This window comes from Eublepharis macularius, chromosome 15, assembly GCF_028583425.1.
Source record: "Eublepharis macularius isolate TG4126 chromosome 15, MPM_Emac_v1.0, whole genome shotgun sequence".
NCBI lineage: Eukaryota > Metazoa > Chordata > Lepidosauria > Squamata > Eublepharidae > Eublepharis > Eublepharis macularius.
Window position 1 is genome coordinate 46,209,204 of NC_072804.1, and position 18,810 is coordinate 46,228,013.

Genomic DNA, 18,810 nt, shown 5'->3' on the forward strand with positions numbered 1-18,810 from the left:
CCAAGTCTAACTTTTTCATCGATGGGGTAACCAAACCAGGACTGAACATAAGAACATAAGAGAAGCCATGTTGGATCAGGCCAGTGGCCCATCCAGTCCAACACTCTGTGTCACACAGTGGCCAAAGACCAGGTGTCCTCAGGAGGTCTGCCAGTGGGAAAGGGACACTAGAAGCCCTCCCACTGATTGCCCCCCGCAAACACCAAGAATACAGAGCATCGCTGCCCTAGACAGAGAGTTCTGTCTAGGGCAGAACAGAGGAACTAGATTATTATACCTTCTTCAGCCATATTCTCACACAACACCTGATGGCACGGTGTGTGAAAAGAAAGCCCAGTCAGAGCTGCCAAAGAAAACTGCAGCCTTATACATTTGTTTATTTATTACTGACTTCACTTATACCCCTGGCGACTCTGAAGTTCATGGAGGTGGTGAAGGGCACGCCAGTGGGCTTCTCCCTCACCACTAGTCCCAGCAGTGCTGTGTCTCCATCAGTTGCTTGGGCCAAGATCTGGCCATGATCACCAAGCAAAATGGTATGATCTGCTGTCAACACATGAGCTTCCGACCCTTGTCAGGTTGCCAACTTTGGGTTTGGAAGTTCCTGGAGATATGCCAGTGGAGCCAGGGGAGGGGAGGGAGCTCAGAAAGAAAGTGATGCCATACACACACACACATCTGAATCTGGCATTTTATCCTGGGGAACGGATCTCTATACTCTGCAGATCAGTTGCAACTCCAGGAGAACCCTCTACCTGGAGGTTGGCAAACCTATACCTTTGTAATAGACAATAGCCCACTCCTGCATTCCATCCACTGGGCCTCATTGATCCATACAATAAAACATCAGCAATACTTTTTTTTCTGATTTTATTTTATGTTTTCTCTGCAACCTCAGTTTCTAGTGGGGAGGGTAGCACACTACAGGTCTCATATATTGACTTATTGCACAGTATAATCATAATCTGGAATCGTGTCCTTGATGAACATGTACAGTAACGTGATGAATTCCAGGCTCAACTGGCACAGTTGGAAGGCTCCTGGGTCTTGCCTGAAGAAGCTCTCCATTAGAAGAGGACTGGAAAAGATGGAGCTTTGGTTGACTTACTAAGAGCTGCTGTACTCTGTGAAAGAATAAGAATGGTGGTACTGTGAGCATCGTGAAAGACAATACCTTGAAAAGGAATTCTGTTTAAACTCTGTACATCTCCGGACACATGAGAAGTTTGCCTATATCCCTCAGCTCTCTGGGCCGATTTCCAACTCTCAAATTTGGGTACACTTTACTAGGTTCTGTACGGATCATGCTATTGCTGCATATATCCAAAGAACTCAGGATTCCTCATTAACAGGGCCTGGTTTCTTGGTTATTGGGAGGATTCAGAACAAAATGACAATCTGGCATTCTTCAGTCCCACGGGAAGGTAATACTCATTCCCTGCATCTTCTCCTGATAAACACGGTCAAAATGCTCATTTTGTGCCACGGTCAGGTGGTTCTTCCAGTCCCCCGAGATCCCTAAAAACAACACACAAGGGTAAACCACAAGTAATATACAAATGCACAACAATCTATATCCTCCTTCTTGAGAATCTGCTCACATGCATTGCCATCTGAGTGCCCCTCCAAAGTTGATTTAATCATTCTGAGATGGTACGGTCCTTTCAGCATAGCCTTGCATCTATGGCCCTTGTAGGATTGCACATCCACCAGGATGACTGCCATCTCAGCTCAGCAAATGAATACACACGTATACCTGAGCAGGCAGCAGGAAAGGTACCAATAATAAATAATAGCTTTGCCCAAAGCATGGCAGCAGCCCTGGAACTTGAAGGGGTAGATCCGTATCCCACCGCACACAAAGAAAATTCAAGCTCCAATGCACTCTCTCTATCAAAATGCCAACAGCAACTCTCTCCCTCTCCACTGTCTGCAAACTAAGCCAGAGCTGGGAGCCCCCCTCCCCCCTGCTCTTTGCTCCCTTGTAACAAATTTGGAGCTCCACACTTGAAAGGAAGACCTGCCTATCAAGCTAAATTGGGCTTAGATTGGGGTTTCCAGGGCAATAGCAGGAGTTCAGACAATCCCTGCCTAAGTTGCCAAGGGAATTGATTGCAGGTGCCAGACTGTTGCCAAGGAGCCCCCCCCCCTCCTGCTATAAGGCCTACAATGAACTATGTCTGTTTTCTGCATCGCTATTTAAAGCTACACTAAAGACTCTCTTTCTGGGCAGCATTGCCCATGCCTGTATCGACTTTCCTGCGTGTCTGGACTCTACTACACGTGTCTGTTTCCTGCCTACACTCTTTGCTACGGATTACCTACACCGGGCTGTTCCTGTCTCTGCTATGGACTATGTTGTTTATACTGTTTCCTGCCTCCATGGACGTCTGCCTCACCTGGGCCCAGAGCCATGTGTGCCATACTAGACCCACTTCCTTTGTGTGTGTGAAGTGCTATCCAGTCGCAGCCAACTTATGGCAACCTCTGCTGGGATTTTTAATGGAACACACTAGGGATGAGCACACAAAAAATATTCAGGTTTCCTGCTTCGTGTTTAACCAAAGCAGGAAAACAATTTGGAATAACCCGAATCCTGAAGCGGTAAGCCACTTCAGGATTTGGGTGTTTAAACACTTCGGTATGCTCCGTAAAGATTCGGGAATTCTTACAGAGCACACCGAAGCTCAAAGCAGCACTTTTCTTGCCATTAGCAGATAGCAAGAAAAGTGTTGCTTTCAAGCTTCCTGCCCCACTGCCTTTTTTACTTGATGGGAGGGGGAGCAGGGGGTTCCCTCTTCCCCCTCCCATCAGCTGCAAAAAGCAGCGGGGTGGGAAGCCAGTTTAAAGAAACACTTTTCTTGCCATTGCTTGCTTGTGCATAGCAACTGTGGTCTTCCTTGATGGTCTCCCATCCAATTACTAACCAGGGCCAAACCTGCTTAGCTTCTGAGGAGATGAGATCAGGCTAGCTTGGACTGTCTTTGTTCAGGGCAAGACTTCCTTTTAGGATCCTCTTTTACCTTTCCTCATGAACTGCCCTTTCTTGTGGTCCATTAATGTATCATCTGCCTGGGAATAATTGGACATCTTGTTCTCCTTCATCTTCTTGAAAGAGGAATACTTCACCACAGAGTCAATTTGCTGCCTATTGAGCTCTTTTCCAAGGAAGTGGCAGATCTTTTCCACGCAGCCTTTCGGGTCCTGGAGATGACAAAGGCAGATGCCAGAGATTCCAAATGTAAACTCATGTACTGCAGTATCCCATGGGAGATCGACACCCTAACAAATGGCACACGGAAGTGATTGGCGCCATTTTTCAGAATGTTTCAGTCTTTCTATCTGATGGTCAACTGATCATGCAATAGTCATTAATAACAATAATAATAACAACAACATTCGATTTATAGACCACTCTTCAGGACAACTTAATGCCCACTCAGAGTGGTTTACAAAGTGTGTTATTATTATCCCCACAACAATCACCCTGTGAGGTGGGTGGGGCTGAGAGAGCTCTGAGGGAGCTGTGACTGACCCAAGGTCACCCAGCTGGCTTCAAGGGGAGGAGTGGGGAATCAAACCCGGCTCTCCAGATTAGAGTCCTGCCGCTCTTAGCCATTACACCAAACAGGCAAACAATGAGCATACGATTTGCTTATATTTGGCTAACAAAATTCCTTCAACATTCCAGATCCAGGCTCAATGACTATAGCTGGAAAAAAATTAACAACTATCCCAGTAATATATACATTGTTCCCAGCAAGAAATAATAATTAGATCTTCTTGCTCAACCGTCTGGTACAATATAGTAGCCCAAAATGGAGAAATTATTTCATCTCTAACATCATTTGTGTTTTGCGTTTGCTTGTTTGCTTGTTTGCTTGTTTGCTTGTTTGCTTGTTTGCTTGTTTGCTTGTTTGCTTGTTTGTTTGTTTGAGTCCTGCTTTTCTCCTCAGTTGGGACCGCAAACCAGCTTGGAACATCGTTCTTCCCTCCTGCACTTTCTCACAACAACACCAATGTGAGGTAGGCTGGGCTGAAAGTTTGTGATGGGGCCAAGGTCACCAGCAAGCTTCCATGGTAGAAGTGAGGATTTGAATTTGGGCCTCTTCAGATCCTAGTCCACCACACTAACCCCTAGACCATGCCGGCTCTCATCCGTAGGCATCTGAAAATATCACTCTCCCTTAAGAAAAGATTCTCAGCACTTTCTCCTGGCTAGGAGAAACCAGACTTCCTGGACCTTCAGTTTAAGTTGTCAGAAGGTAGGCATTTATTTCCTTCTACAGAGTATATGTTGAAGGATACTCAAAGTGGAGAAGTCAGTCCAGAGCTCTGAAGGATTCCTCAAGACCTATTTTTCCCTTCTCTCTTCTGTAGCTGTTTCTGACCAAACATGCACAAAGTTTCCTATGAGCTCCACAGCACCCCCCTAGGGCTAGTAAAGAACACTTCCTTGTCTGTTGTAAAGTCAGAGGAGCTCAATGTCTGTCCCCCTCTGCTTCTCTGTCCATCACCTGCCTCTCCCCTACCTACCTGGCCTCTCTCTGGTTTCTTGCAAGTGTAAATTGAGAAGTTCAGGAGATTTACGAGAGTTATAGGTTCTCACCACACGTGACAAAATACGCTCGAATTACATGGGTAATTCAAGTGTAATTCGAATGTATTTTGTCTTGTGTGGTTTGACCTGCAGGGGACTGAAAAACAATAAATCTGCCTCAGATGCTCTGGAACTCTTTTTAGCATATTCTAATGTTCAAATTATCAAAGCTTATCCATATGTGACAGATAAACAGTTTAATAGCTGCAGGCGGAGGAAGAATAGCTTCTGGGCAACTGCTTGTGTCACCTTCTTGGATCCTTCCTAATTTTATTTTGACTTTTTACTCTCACTTTTCCATCCTCAGAGACATTCCACCCGTGGTGCCAGAATATCTGGAAACAAAAGTTGTCACCATCATAAGTGAACGTAACCGTATATGTGTGAAGACAGCCAAGGTTGGAACCATACTTGCTGCAGTTCTTCGTAGGTGATGAAGAAAAAGTTGGGCTTGTCTTTCAGTTCCATCCAGCCCTTCACATGGTCAAACCAGGAACCAAAAGGCACTAGGAGAGCAAAGCAGGGGGACAAAGGACCAATTATGAGGAAAATGTGGTGACCAAGAGAAGACAAGAGGTTACTCTGTCTGCCACTAATGATATAATTAACATAACAATAATAGATCTGGAGTCCCTCCATATCTTCTTCCTACAATCTCTGGTCAAACTCTCTGTCTTGTTTTGCTACTTTCATGAATGGAATGAGGTAGCCACATGAGAATTAGTTTTAGTGACAGAAAAACAAGACATTCTCAGAATGGTGGCAGGAACGCCCTAGTTCCCAAGATTCCCTGAGAAAAGCCATGGCAGTCAAGCAATATTCTCTATAACTGTTGTCTAGCTTCTGGCTCTAAGAAGAGGGACGTTATCTTAAGCTCCTCAGAAGAGTGATGGAATACAAACGTGATTGATTCATAACTTAACAGGGCATTTTCAAAGCAAACCCCGAGGGAAAGTTTGACTTTGAAACAGTATTCCCTATAAGTATAATCTTCTAGGAACTATGAATCACAACTGCTGGCTTTTGTTCTTGACTCAAGGATGGTTTTGTGTGTGGTCGTATGTTCATTGAAAGCCCAGAGAAACAAGATACCAGTTTCCATACCATTCCCGCTGAGGAACTCCTCCATGAACTCTTGCAAGGTTCCAGGGTCCTTCAGTATTTTCATGGCCACAGAAAAATGGTAGTATGAGACTAGCACATCTTTAGGATTACGCAAGGTATAAATAACCTGTGGGACAGGCAGGAACACTGTTTGGGGGGGGCAACATCTCACACACACACACACACACCAAATCTCAAACTATATTCATTTTTTCGTTAGGAGCACCTATATTTTAGGTTATTGTGAGATATCAAAAAAATGAAAGTTCTGGATGTAGATTTTTTTTTTAAAAAAAACCCTCGCTAGCAGTCTCAAAACTACATGTTAAAATAGGCTGTTTATCAATATAGTATCAATATATTAAGTAGTTATTCAGCCCTTGCTGTGATTCATACTATCTCCTGCTGAAATTGCGTTGCTCTCTCCCAATATAACGTGGACTCTTGACCCTGGGGTAGTTAGAATTGAAGCAAATTTGTTGGAGGAAATCCACAGCTCCTCCCAGTTCTTCTTTATTTGACAAAAACAAGTTAATATTGTCACAAGCGGGACCTTGCAAATAACTAACAGGGGAGGGGAAATCCTATCCTCTTTGCTGACCTCCTGCCATTTTCTCTGTTCTCCCTCACCTCCATTCTTTCCTTCTTTCTTCTCAAACATCCTCTTCCTCTCACTGCCTCCCAATTGCCAGTGCTTTTCTGCCGCTCTTTCCTCATTTTCCACTCCCTTTTTTCTGACTGCTGCAGCAACTGGAGAGGGTTTTTTTTCTCTTTTAACTTGTGCAGCTTTTTAAAAACTCCACTTCTGTTTTTCTTTTTTAGATTTCTTTTTTTTCCTTTTTTTTTTCAAATTTAAATGTCCCCCATGCTTCCCCAAAATAAATCCCCTTGATCTATATATGGCCCGATTGTACAGAAGTTTTGATCCGCACTCTGGGGCATGTTCATAATAAGATATATAGGTGTTTCAGTTTCTAGCACAACTCTAATTCATTGATGTTGGGGGAGGCAAGCAGGGAGTAAAATGACTCATTGTTAAGATAGTCCAAATCTCTGTTTAAATGCTTACATTTTTCCTCATTTTGAAATGTTTCCACTTTTTGGTGATGGTTGCAAAAAGTCTATAAAACAATGCATCAGAGATTGGGGGAGGGGACCACTGAAAAGCTTGCCCTGATCATACAAAGTGATCAAATTCTGGCTCACTCAAAATCAGTGACCATTTAGGGTACTTCCTGTGATTCTCATCCAGCATGCACAATCTCAGGTCCGCTGTGTATTCAGATGGCAGCCCGGGTAATCTCCAATCTCTCTCTTTCTCTCTCTGTTTGTGTGTGTGTGTTTCCTCGTTCTGCTGTGCATTCCAGACATCCTCTGCATAAGGAAATGGGCTCAGTGCAAATTTCCCATTTCTTACCTTGGCTTTGCTTTGCAGAAAGGACTTTGGGAAAAGCCGAAATGGAACATGAATATTCAAGAGCCGAGGTGGAGGACTTTCCAAGGCTTTCTTCAAGCCATCAGTGGTATCAATCCAAGGAGACCGGTCCCACAGTACCACATTCTGAGTCCATGTAGGGTCCCCTTCTTTCGAGATCAAGGCCAAAATCTCTGCCATCCAATGGGTGCCTAGGAAAGAGTACCACAGTTGTGAGATTGCCTCTTCTTCCCAAGCTGTCTTTCTTCTGCTGGGGATACTTCTCACCCATTCAGTGACAGATTCATGAGAACTAGATTGTGTAGTTTGAACAACTAAATAATCCAAGAACATGAGTCCCTGGAAGGCCAGTCCACTATGCAGAAGTCACTCAGAATTTATCCTTCGTCTGAGAATGGTTTTGACATGGTGGCGAAACTCTTTATGCCAATACTGTCACAGTCACCACATCTAAGAATACCACTAAAAACCGTCTCAAAGAAGTGAGCTGAAAAATTTCTGCAATTTTCAGTTGTTTGTAGCACACCAGAAAACACATAATTTGTTCACCAACATTTAGAATGTCACTTGTGGGAGAACATAAGTGAAATTTCTGCCTTTACAAGATAGTAGCAAGTCCTACTGTTGGTCCTCATTACCTTTTAGTAATATTTATCTTCTTCTATATTTGATATAGAAAAGAGCAAGAGGCCAGTTGCACCAATAAGACTAACAAAATTTATCGAAGGGTATGAGCTTCCATGAAACACAGCTTCAGACAGAGGCTGATTCCGCATACATTGGATAATGCACTTCCAATCCTCTTTATAGATCATTTGGAACAGATTTTTTTGTGTGCGGAACAAAAAATCCACCTCAAACTATTGATAAAGTGCATTGAAAGTGCATTATCCAACGTGTGTGGAATCAGCCAGAGCTAGAATGTGAGTCCATCTGTCCTTATATCTTGGAAAGTGGTGTGATTTCAGAAGCTGAATGACAATAACAGGTAAATGACAATCGCCAGTGAATGACAATAGCAGGCGATTACATGTGGAGAAATCAGCCGTGTTAATGAGACAAGCTGCCTACGTCTCGTTCAATCCATATTGATCTATATTTAATATAGTTAGTATCTTTTCCTTCCATGCCAGGGATCCTTTTTCCAATAGGAAGGGATTTTTACACCAGCTATTGCTACAGAGTACAATCAAACATCTTATTTCTTAGAAGACTACAAAACCCATAATGCACTGTTAGATGGATGGCAATGTGGAGTCTCCTATGGATTCTGGTCAGTGCCTTTGAATATCTCACCCTGATTCTGCCTAATCAAAACTTTATTCACTATGTAAATAGTGGATTGGATCCAGACTAAATTTTCCATTAGTGGAACAGAATTTCCTGCCCCGCTTTCGCACTGATGTCTGTGAAATGTTGCTCCTGGGGGATAGGGTCCCTAAGGAATGGCATGATGGGCATCTGCACTGGGAAGGGTGAATCATGCACACTGCCAGTTTTGTCTGGATCCGACCTATATATGTATGTCTTATTAATACATGTATTAAATTATATCTGTAAAAATGACAAAAATAATTCTACAGAGTTTCAAGTATGTTTTCTTGATAAGCATAGTGGAGTACTTTCTCTAGAGAAATGAGTATGCCACCCACCAGAGGGAATCCTGCAATCATTAACATGTTCAAACAACCCAGAGTTATTCTTCCATGGTACCAGTAAACAAATCGTAATGTAATTTTGTGAAAAGATCAAGAACAAGCACTGCTGTTTTGCACAAAGCTCCTGCCCTCATTTTGCTACCAGTAATACTCTAACCTGGAAAGTCCAGGTGAGCCTGATCTCATCAGATCTCAGAAGCTAAGCAGGTCAGCCTTGGTTAGTAATTGGATGGGAGACCTCCAATGAAGACCAGGGTTGTAGAGGCAGGCAGTGACAAACCACCTCTGTTAGGCTCTTGCTCCCAACAGAGGCAAGAGCCTAAGTTAACTAGGACTTGAGGGCAGGGTTGCATTTTTCAGTTTTATAAATGCAACTTCAGTAGCCATGCATTTCCTTTCTATTGACGAGCATCGTGACTAGAGATGGGCACAAACAGCAATAGGAACAAAAAAAAAAGCCACGAACAGCCCAATCTGCTGTTCAAGAACAAGCTGTTTGTGAGGCCCCATTCTAAACGAACAGGTGGTCGTTGCAAGCCTCGTTCGTTGCTGTTCATCAAGCCAGACAGTCTGGCACCTGCAATCAATTCCCTTGGCAATGTAGGCAGAAATTGTCTGAACTCCTGCTGTTGCCCTGGAAACGCCAATCTAAGCCCAATTTAGCTTGATGGGCAGGCCTTCCTTCCAAGTGTGGAGCTCCAAATTTGTTACAAGAGAACAAAGACCATAGGGGAGGGGGGCTTCCAGCTCTGGCTAGTCTTTGCAGACAGTGCAGAGGGAGAGACAACTGCTGTTGGCATTTTGAGAGAGAGACAGGGAGAGTGCATTGGAGCTTGAATTTTCTTTGTGTGTGGTGGGATAGGGATCTACCCCTTCAGGTTCCAGGGCTGCTGCCAGGCTCTGGGGCCAAGCTATTATTTACTATTGGTACCTTTCTTGGTGCCTGCTCAGATAGGGTTTCTGGAGTGGTGCGGTAGGGATCTTAACCAAACTTGGATGATGGCTGGAAGAGAGCCTGCTGGCCCCTACAAACAGCCAACCACGAACATGTTGGTGAACTGGGACGTGTTCGTGGTTGTTCGTGAGTCCCTGTTCGTGGATGGCAACGAACAACGAACATCATGTTTGTGGGGTTCTTTTCTGTTCGTGCCCATCTCTAATTGTGACGCTCATTCCATTCATTTTCATTTTATTATTTTAATAACTTTGTACAATGTTTTTAAATGTTTTATATGAAATGTTTTAAATGTTTTAATGTTGTTATCCACCCTGAGCCTGCTTGCGGGGAGGGTGCAATATAAATACGATAAAATAAATAAATAAATAAATTCCTACCTGATTTGGGGTAAGTGAGGTTAATTACATCATCATCCAGAATTTGGAACTCCTTTTCCACATGATTAAAAGTTTCCTCTGAAAAAATCGTAGCTGGGAACGGCATTCCTTCGTAGGTGAAATATTCCACTGATGACATTGTAAAACTGGGGAGGGGGCAGGGGGAGAGAGAAACAGAGACAAAAAAGGAAGAATTACACAGCCGCATCCTGGGGGGGGGGTCTTTCCTGATTTTGTTTGATTGTTCTGTTGTATGGTTTGGTTAGGGGCTGCCATTTTGTTTCTATGCATATCATAGAACATCGGGCTGAATCCAAGCGGTTTTTCCTCTCATTAAAATGTTGGAGTAAAACAAGTCAGCTTGCCTGGACTCTGGGAGATAGGGTTGCCAGATCTGGGATGCAAAATTACTAGAGATTTTAGGGTTGAAGCCTGGAGGGGGTGGGTTTTGGGAAAAGGAGGGGCCTCAACAGGGTATAATGCCATAGAATCCAACATCCAAAGCAGCCATTTTCTCCAGGGGAACTGATCTCTGTCACCTGGAGATCTCTTGTAATTCCGGGAGATCTCCAGCCAACACCTGGAGGCTGGCAACTCTACTGGGAGTGGGTGTTGCTATATTTCTTTTTGAACTGGAACCAGATTGGGTGTGAGCTATCTCTTTATTGAACGGGGTGCCTCTCCTTGTCTAAACTGGGAGTTCCCCTGACTCCTCCTCCCCTTCCAGTCCCTTTGTGTTCTCCTCTTCTCTTCATGGTCTTGCAAGAGGCAAGATGTCTTTGTGGGTCTCTCCTGTGAGAGGTCATGCTAGGCAACTCCGGACTTGTCTGAAATCAAAATTGCCTAAATGGATCAAACTTGCATTTACCCAGTGCTAAACACAGTAACTGGATGTTTTAAGAGAAAATCTTGTCTAGATTAGGCTTTTTTCTTCCTCTTCCTAATGCATGTGAACCTACTTAAACAAAAGTTTTATATTTTTCTAATATATTTGCCTCGCATCTCAGGCCTTTTTCACGCAGCACACGTTAAGCCGGTCCTGCTGTGTACTTACGTCAATTGGCGCTGAATCGACTTGGGCTCCTGCCAGCACTGCACGACCTCAAGGCGATTTGGGGGGTCTGCTTTCTTATCAGAAGAAGAGGAAGAGTTTCGCCAGAGGTGTTTTAGAGCGCAGCGTTACAGTCCTTCCCTGGCTTAAGGGGGGAAAAAATACAAAGGAAGTGTGTGCACAGCCGGGGAAGGGAGCATTTTGCAATAGCCATTTCAGAGCATGGCGTTACAATCCTTTCCTGGCTTGAAGGAACAAAAAGCAAAGGGAGCATTTTACAACATTTCTGAGCACGGCATTAAGAACCTTACCTGGCTTAAGAAAAAAAAAAGAGGAAGTGTGTGCACAGCATGGGAGTGGTTTCCACCAGGTAGTTAACCAATCAGCACCCAGGGAAGGGAAAAGGGGGGGGGGGAGAGACACAGTCAGGGACTCATAATTCCACGAGCACATAGGACGCATCAGTGGCAACACAACAGCGGCTTCTAAAAAAGGTCACGGTGTGTGTGTGTGCATGGGGGAAAGGCCAGGGAAAGATCGGTTCTGCATCTCACGCCTCCTTTCCGCATATGGAAATCTGCAGATCGAGAAAAGCAGAATGGAATCAGAGTCACTCTCTCATGTGGAATCTGGAGCCTGAGAGAAGCATAACTGGATCACAATCACCAGAAACTGACCGTGTAGAAAAGACCTCAATCTGCTGTTCAGTTTTGCTAGAGAAACTAATAAATATCCCCAACAGAAAAAGGGAGAGTGGGGCCCACTTTGGCCACCAAATGTCTGTGCTGCAGATCTCAGAACTGGCACGAAACAGCTGCCTGGATCCAACAAATACAGTTATTTTAGGTTTACATGTGAGTACTGGCAGAGTGCAAATTAAACATTATTCTTTCAAAGCTGTCATTTTTATACAAGTTCTCTGCAAGTTGGACCCATATTTCACCATACTGGTCTGGATACTACATCACTTTGGGCATGAACTAGGAAGTGATGTCATTATATCACTGCAACAAGTTTTAAGGAAATCCTAGAGCGTCAAGCCGATTCAATGACATCCAGGTTCATGCCAGAAATGATATCAAGGCATTGGAGCTACACCTATTTTCCACCCATTTTCCCCACCCCCACAGGAGCCCTGTGGCACAGAGTGGTAAGCTGCAGTACTGCAGCCCAAGCTCCGCTCATGACCTGAGTTCGATCCTGGCGGAAGCCAGGTTCAAATGATGATGATGATAACTGTGTTTATATACCGCTCTTCTAGACAGATTAGTGCCTCACCCAGAGCGGTGAACAAGTTAGTGTTATTTTTATCCCCACAATGCAGCTGAGGAGCTGGGGCTGAGAGGAGTAGCTTACCCAAGGCCACCTACTGAGCTCATGGCAGTAGTGGGATTCGAACCAGCAGAGTGCTGATTCGCAGCCGAACCACTTAACCACTGTGCTACAGCAGCTCTCTCTCTTGAGGTACCTCTCTCTTGAAGTAGCCAGCTCAAGGATGACTCAGCCTTCCAGCCTTCCGAGGTTGGTAAAATGAGTACGCAGTTTCCAATGGCAAACCACCCCATAAAAACTGCCAAGAAAACGCCATGATGTGACATTCCCCTATGGGTCAGTAATTACTCGGTGCTTGCACAGGGGATGACCTTTACCTTTTTCCTCCACCCTCTGCTGCTTTACCAAGCAGTGGCAAACAACTAGGGCTCCCAAGTAGGAGAGGAGGTGGCAGCTCGAGGGGTGGGGATGGGATGTAAGCAGGGCTTTTTTTCTGGGAAAAGAGGTGATGGAACTCAGTGGGTTACCCTAGGAGAAAATGGTCACATGGCTGGTGGCCCCGCCCACTGATATCCAGATAGAGGGACTGGTCACATGGCTGGTGGCCCCCCCCCCTCTGTCTGGAGATCAGGGGGCAGGGCCACCAGCCATGTGACCATTTTCAAGAGGTTCCGGAACTCCATTCCACCGCGTTCCAGCTGAAAAAAAGCCCTGGATGTAAGACTTGTCTCTTATACAGAGACATTCAGCCCTTAAAAGGCCTAGAAGGGGGAAACAAGGCAAAACTCATTTTCTGCCCTCTAAAAGGCAGCATAAACATGTAGTCTTTCCCCTTTCTGCGAAGCTTAATTTGGGGAAATGAGCAACTCGAAACTTTTCAGTGCACAGCCGTAATTCTTATTATTTAATTTACTTTCTAGTCCACCTTTCTCACTGAGACTCAGGCTAATGAATCCATGTACAATCCATGTTCAATATACACTTGATTGTTCTTTATACTTGCATTGAGTAATTCTAGCATTACGTTCCACACAAGTGCAGCTGAACGTGAGCTTGAAACCCCACATTCCTCCAAGTACTGGTCCCCCGTTTCATTTGTAAAGTGAATGCATGTTGACTCTTTCTTAGAAACAGGTCCAGGCACATACATGCATTATGTACATGTGTTCACTGTAACATGAACAGGGCTACAATGTAAGTCAATGCAATTGGGAGGATGAAGCCTCTAATGAGCAACGAAGCAGGAAAAGGATTATAAAAATCCAAAACAAAACACAGATCGTTAGACATGACATGTTAAACAATGCGGAAAATGGTATTACATAAAAAGAAAACAATGCCGTGGAAGCAGGATAATAATACAGCAAATAGTAGGTATTACAAATGGGGGACCTGCAACAACTTGCAGGGGGGTCTCATGTTCCCTTCTTGCACCATGTCCTCTTAACCGCTCTCTTTTTCCTGCTTCCTTTTCTCATTCCCACCCACCTTTGTCTGTCCCTTCCTTTTCACCTTTCCCCCTTCCACTCCAGGCAGGCAGCGTCTCCCCCGGGGCCCAGTTGCATGGTGGGAAACCTGCAAAGACTTGAAGTGGGTACTTCACTTCTCCCTATATCCCCTTCCGCACAATTTCCTCCTTCCCTCCGCCTGGCAGCCCTCATATTCTCACCTCTCCCCATGTCCTTCTCTCTTTCAAACCTACTAAACAACTTACCTTTTATCAGTTCCCCATCTTCATCTTTTTACCAATTTACTTCATTTATATACTACCTTTCTCCACAAGGGGGAGCCAAAGAAACTTGCATCATTCTCCTTGCGTCCATATTATCCTCACAACAACCCTGAGAGGTGGGTTAGGCTGAGAGTGTGAGACTGTATCAAAGTCACCCAGTGAGCTTCCACAGCAGGGTGGTGATTCAAACCTGGGTCTCCCAATCCTACTCTGAAACTCTTAACCACTACATAACACTGGTTGGGGGCGGGGGGTGGCTGTTGAACAGTAGCAAGCAGCCAAGCCTGGGTGAGTCATGCAAGTCATGTGGAATCATGTTGTGAGGTGGTTGATTCTGGGCCTGGTCCCAGTAAGCACCCTCAAAAGCCCAAACAGCCCTGGAAAGGGCCCTGCCCCCTCCCCCTGTTTTTTACTGTCAGAAACCAAGCCTGGAATACTGCTTTAACTGTTACATGGTTGCCTAGCAACAGCCACTGAGGGCATCTGGTTAAAGCTACAGGAGCTCCTTTAATCATTTTGGGTTTTTTTTTTTAACGCCCCTATATGGGTTTGTTTAGATTTCAGATTTTTCTGCAAACCGGTGGCATTTTTCAAGTGTGTAGAAAGATCTGTCTTGTCTGTTCATGACTCCAGTGTCCAGATTTCAGTATCCACAGATCAGGATCACTTTCTATTAGTATATAAGATACACAGTGATATAGTCCACCGTCCTATTCCCTTTAGAAAGTGCGTTCCTGAACCATTCTGTTATAATACAATATCACAATATGGGCAATTAACATCACCTGGGAAATAACAGGCCACTGTGTGTGACATACCACCAAGTCACAGCCATAGGCTGGTTTGCCATTGCCTGCTTCTACCCATTAAGCCTCTCTTAAAGCGGCAGGACTGTTTTTTCCCCCAAGAACTTGGCCACCCTAGTTTATGGGCAGCCTTTGGAGCAGAGCTCCAAGGGCCCGCCTCCAGCCACTTACCGGAGGACCCCCCAAATGAATAGTGCAGCTTCACAGGCACAATGTTCCAGCCTCCGGTTGTTTGAGGCAGGTGGACTCAGCCACAGGAGGCAGTACCAAAGCTTCTCCTCTCTGCAGGTCTTCAGCTCTGGACCAACAGCAGGAAGCCTCACCTTCTTTCTCTGTTGCAGCGTCCCACTTACTGGTTTCCCCCCAACCCGCGCACCTGACAACCTGAGCAATACACAACTCCAGCAGGAGCTGAGCTCTGCAGAAGGTGGGTTTTCGGCTCTCGCAGCATCCCAGAGGGTACCTTTGTAACCCTTTCTCTTCCAGGGGTAGTGTTAGTGGTACTGGGGCCCTGGGTAAAAGTCTGGGATGTAGCCCTAGAATCACTGCCATCCCCTACTAGGGCCAAACAAGAGCCAAATATGGTAGACTTGTCAGAAATCAAGAAAATTGGGGCACAAATTCATATAATTCAGAAAATTTTGAAGATTAATATACAACTTAAACCAGAAGCATTTTTGTTGGGGCTAATGGACAAACAGTTGAAAAACAAGTATGGCATCTTGTTTTTATATATTACGGCAGCAAGGCTTTTATATGCACAAAAATGGAAAAGTACAGCGTTGCCTTCAATAGATGACTGGGTTGTGAAAACCATGGAATTAGCCGAGATGGTTAAACTGACAGCGCTGATTAGAGCTTGAACACTATCTTCAGTTATAATGAATTGGCAACTCCTTATTGACTTTTTGCAGGCAATGGAAAAAATGAGCTAATGATTTGTGGATCTGAGTTTTAAAAAGAAAATTTGGGGAAATTAAATAAAAGGGGGGCATAGAGAAGGTTATACTGTGTATAATGATGTTATACTTGTCATAGAGAAAACTGAAAATGATCTATTGTATAAGTATTATTTTCTCTTCTTTACTTATTATTTCCTGCTTCTTTTCTCTCATTTTTCTTCTCATATAATTTCCCTTCAATGAGATTTTAATCTCTGTATTTAATAATAAATAAATAAATAAATAAATAAATTGGGAGAAACCTTTTTTTTCCCCTGTCTCTCTTCAGAAGATTCAGTTGGGGATGGAAAAGGCAGTGGAAGAAAGGGTTGAAAACAAAAATCCATGTGCTCTTCCTTCCTGCTCAGTATGGTGGGTAGGGCTAACTGTATCCAGAGATTTACAAGAACATGCGCTCCTAACCCTATGCCTATGTTTCTTCCTTCTCTTAAGTTCACTGTGAAAATTATCACTTTTTCCTCTCAGAGGTTGGGTAGTATGTTAACGAGATGATTATGGCCTTGTGTTGTAGGTGAAAAGGGTTTGGCTCCTAGTACACCCTCATTCCTTCCCTCTGAACAAACATTTCTAGCTGTTAATCTTTCAGGTTCTCCCATTTCTTCCATTTATTGGGATACATTGCCTGGAGGAGTGAGTGTGCTCTTATACACAATGTAAAATGCACGTGTATAGGTTCAAGATCATATGGCATTTCGCAAAGAGAGGCTATTATTATTGTTGTTGTTAATAATTAATATTCATTTATACTCCAACTATCTCACTGTGACTTAAGGCTGATTACAAAGATGTTAATTTGCTCTTGGGCTCTTGAGCTCTGAGTCACATGGGTCTCACTTCTGAGTAGACCTGCTTAAGCCTCAGGGCTTAATGAGAAATAGATAAGAAAGATGCTCATTAAATCTCAGGGCTTAATAGAAAATATATACGGAATCTAGAAAAGGTAGTTTGGGACATGTAATTTTTTTTTAACTGAAAAAGCCCAAAGGAGAGAAGGTTAAATCCCCTCCCTCTGCACGTTCTCTCCAGCAATTTGCTAAGGCAGATTTTGGCGCTTTTTTCCTTCAAAAAAAGGATATGGGGAAATATGTCCCGTTGTCTAAATAAGGTACTTTATTCTGAGCAACTGTGCCAATGGGGCTCTGGCCAAATATACACTCTTCAATATTGTCTATTTGGCTGTGACATGCTCAATGTGGCAAGCGATATTTGGATAAAACTGTGTATCCAGGACTCTAGCTGTGTAGCGGACAATTTGACGTTTCTTTTAGCAGGGGTGGGTTTTAACATTACATCGGCAGTTGTCAAGTTCCTCTTTCAGTTGATTAAGATTAAAATCTATTAAATTTCTATATTATATAGATCTATGTATTAATAAATTTTCTTATTTTAATTCTACTGTGATACTGTTCGGAGCCGAATTAACTGTATGAGCAGTAACATTAAAGTATCCTGTTGCTTAAACATTTAGGCAGTGGTCAAGCGGAAGGGATAAATGAGTGGAGGTTGGCAAATAGCAGGAAGTAATCCATCATTATAAACCCAAGGTGATTCTACACTGGCATTTTGTTCTATTTTTGTGTCCAAAAATGGAGGTCTTTTTGATCATTATGTTTGCAGACACACAACATCATCTAATCATTTCCAGGGAGTAAGCCCCACACTGAATAGGTTGACCTGACTTTTGAATAAAATACGCATAAGACTGGGCTTTAGCATCCTACTGGAATCAAAGAGATGTGTTGTTACTAGTGCAATTTCAATTCCCTTTTTTCCATTTGGGGCTGAAACACAAACTAGCTTGAAAACTCATGAGGCTGCCTTACGCTGAGTCAAATCCTCAGTCTATCAAGGTCAGTATTGCCTTCTCTGCCTGGCAGGGGCTCTTCAGGGTCAGAGACAGAGGTCATTCACATCTCTTGCTATCCGAGTTTTTTTAAAACTGGAAATGCTGTGGATAGAACCAGGGACCTTGTGTGAGCAAGGTGGATGCTCTACCGCTCAGCCAGGACCTTAACAAGAAAACACCACTGGTTATCAAGATCACTATTGCAAACTCTGTATGGTAACAGGTCTCCGGGGTCTCAGGTCAAGGTCTTTCACATCTCTTGCTTCCTGATCCCAGGGACTGCCACTGATCCACGGGCTTATCCCCGCTTGCTATTGATCAGGATCAACACATGTAAAATGGAGAGAGGGAATCAGAATAAATGAAAACGCAGCAAAACCACATTTATTCTCCCTGTGATGCATACCACACGCACACACGTCACACTATTTCTTTTGAATCACGACGAGTCAGAAAGTTATTCCCCAAAAGTTTCACCATAGCCAAAGCAGTTGTTCGTTTGATCATCTAGATCTCACCCAGGTTTTATGGAAGTTTGGATAATACAAAACAACCCTGCTAAATAAGGGTCCTCTAACTGCCCCAAATCCCAGAATAAACATTTAACATTAATCTCCAAAGTGGATTTCCCACTTACTTTAGAATATGGAGTCTCTCTCTCTTTCCAGCTGCTGCCGATCTTTGTTCCTTTCCCTGTATGGCCTTTGTGCACTCTGTCTCTCTCTCTGAAGGGCATAAGAGCAGGCAAAGCTTAATCAGAATCTATTCTGTTGCTGAGTCATGGGTGATAAACACGTATACATAATAAAATGGGGGGGAAGTATTGCTAAAACAGTACAAATCATCCATCAATGGCCCGTCTTGCAAGCAATAACATTCTCAGCTCTGCATTCTTGGCAGCATTTCATAGCTGGCAGTGTCTCACACAGCACAGCATAGGGTTTACCTTTACTCTTACAATCCACAGTCCTTTCCATGTTTGCTGGTTTAACCAGTTTGCATAATCCCC

At 43.8% G+C, this 18,810-nt stretch overlaps 1 protein-coding gene across 1 annotated transcript; it reads right to left on the minus strand.

The window, feature by feature from the left end:
- Positions 1–853: 853 nt before the first annotated feature.
- On the minus strand, positions 854–18,538 carry LOC129343341 (sulfotransferase 2B1-like). The gene is made up of 8 exons (XM_054999508.1): positions 18,439–18,538; positions 11,187–11,328; positions 10,133–10,278; positions 7,122–7,330; positions 5,705–5,831; positions 5,012–5,106; positions 3,024–3,204; positions 854–1,518 (listed from the first exon to the last, which is right to left on the minus strand). Exons 3-8 carry the CDS (start codon positions 10,269–10,271, stop codon positions 1,409–1,411), a joined length of 861 nt encoding a protein of 286 aa, XP_054855483.1. The 5' UTR covers positions 10,272–10,278; positions 11,187–11,328; positions 18,439–18,538; the 3' UTR covers positions 854–1,408.
- Positions 18,539–18,810: the final 272 nt, after the last annotated feature.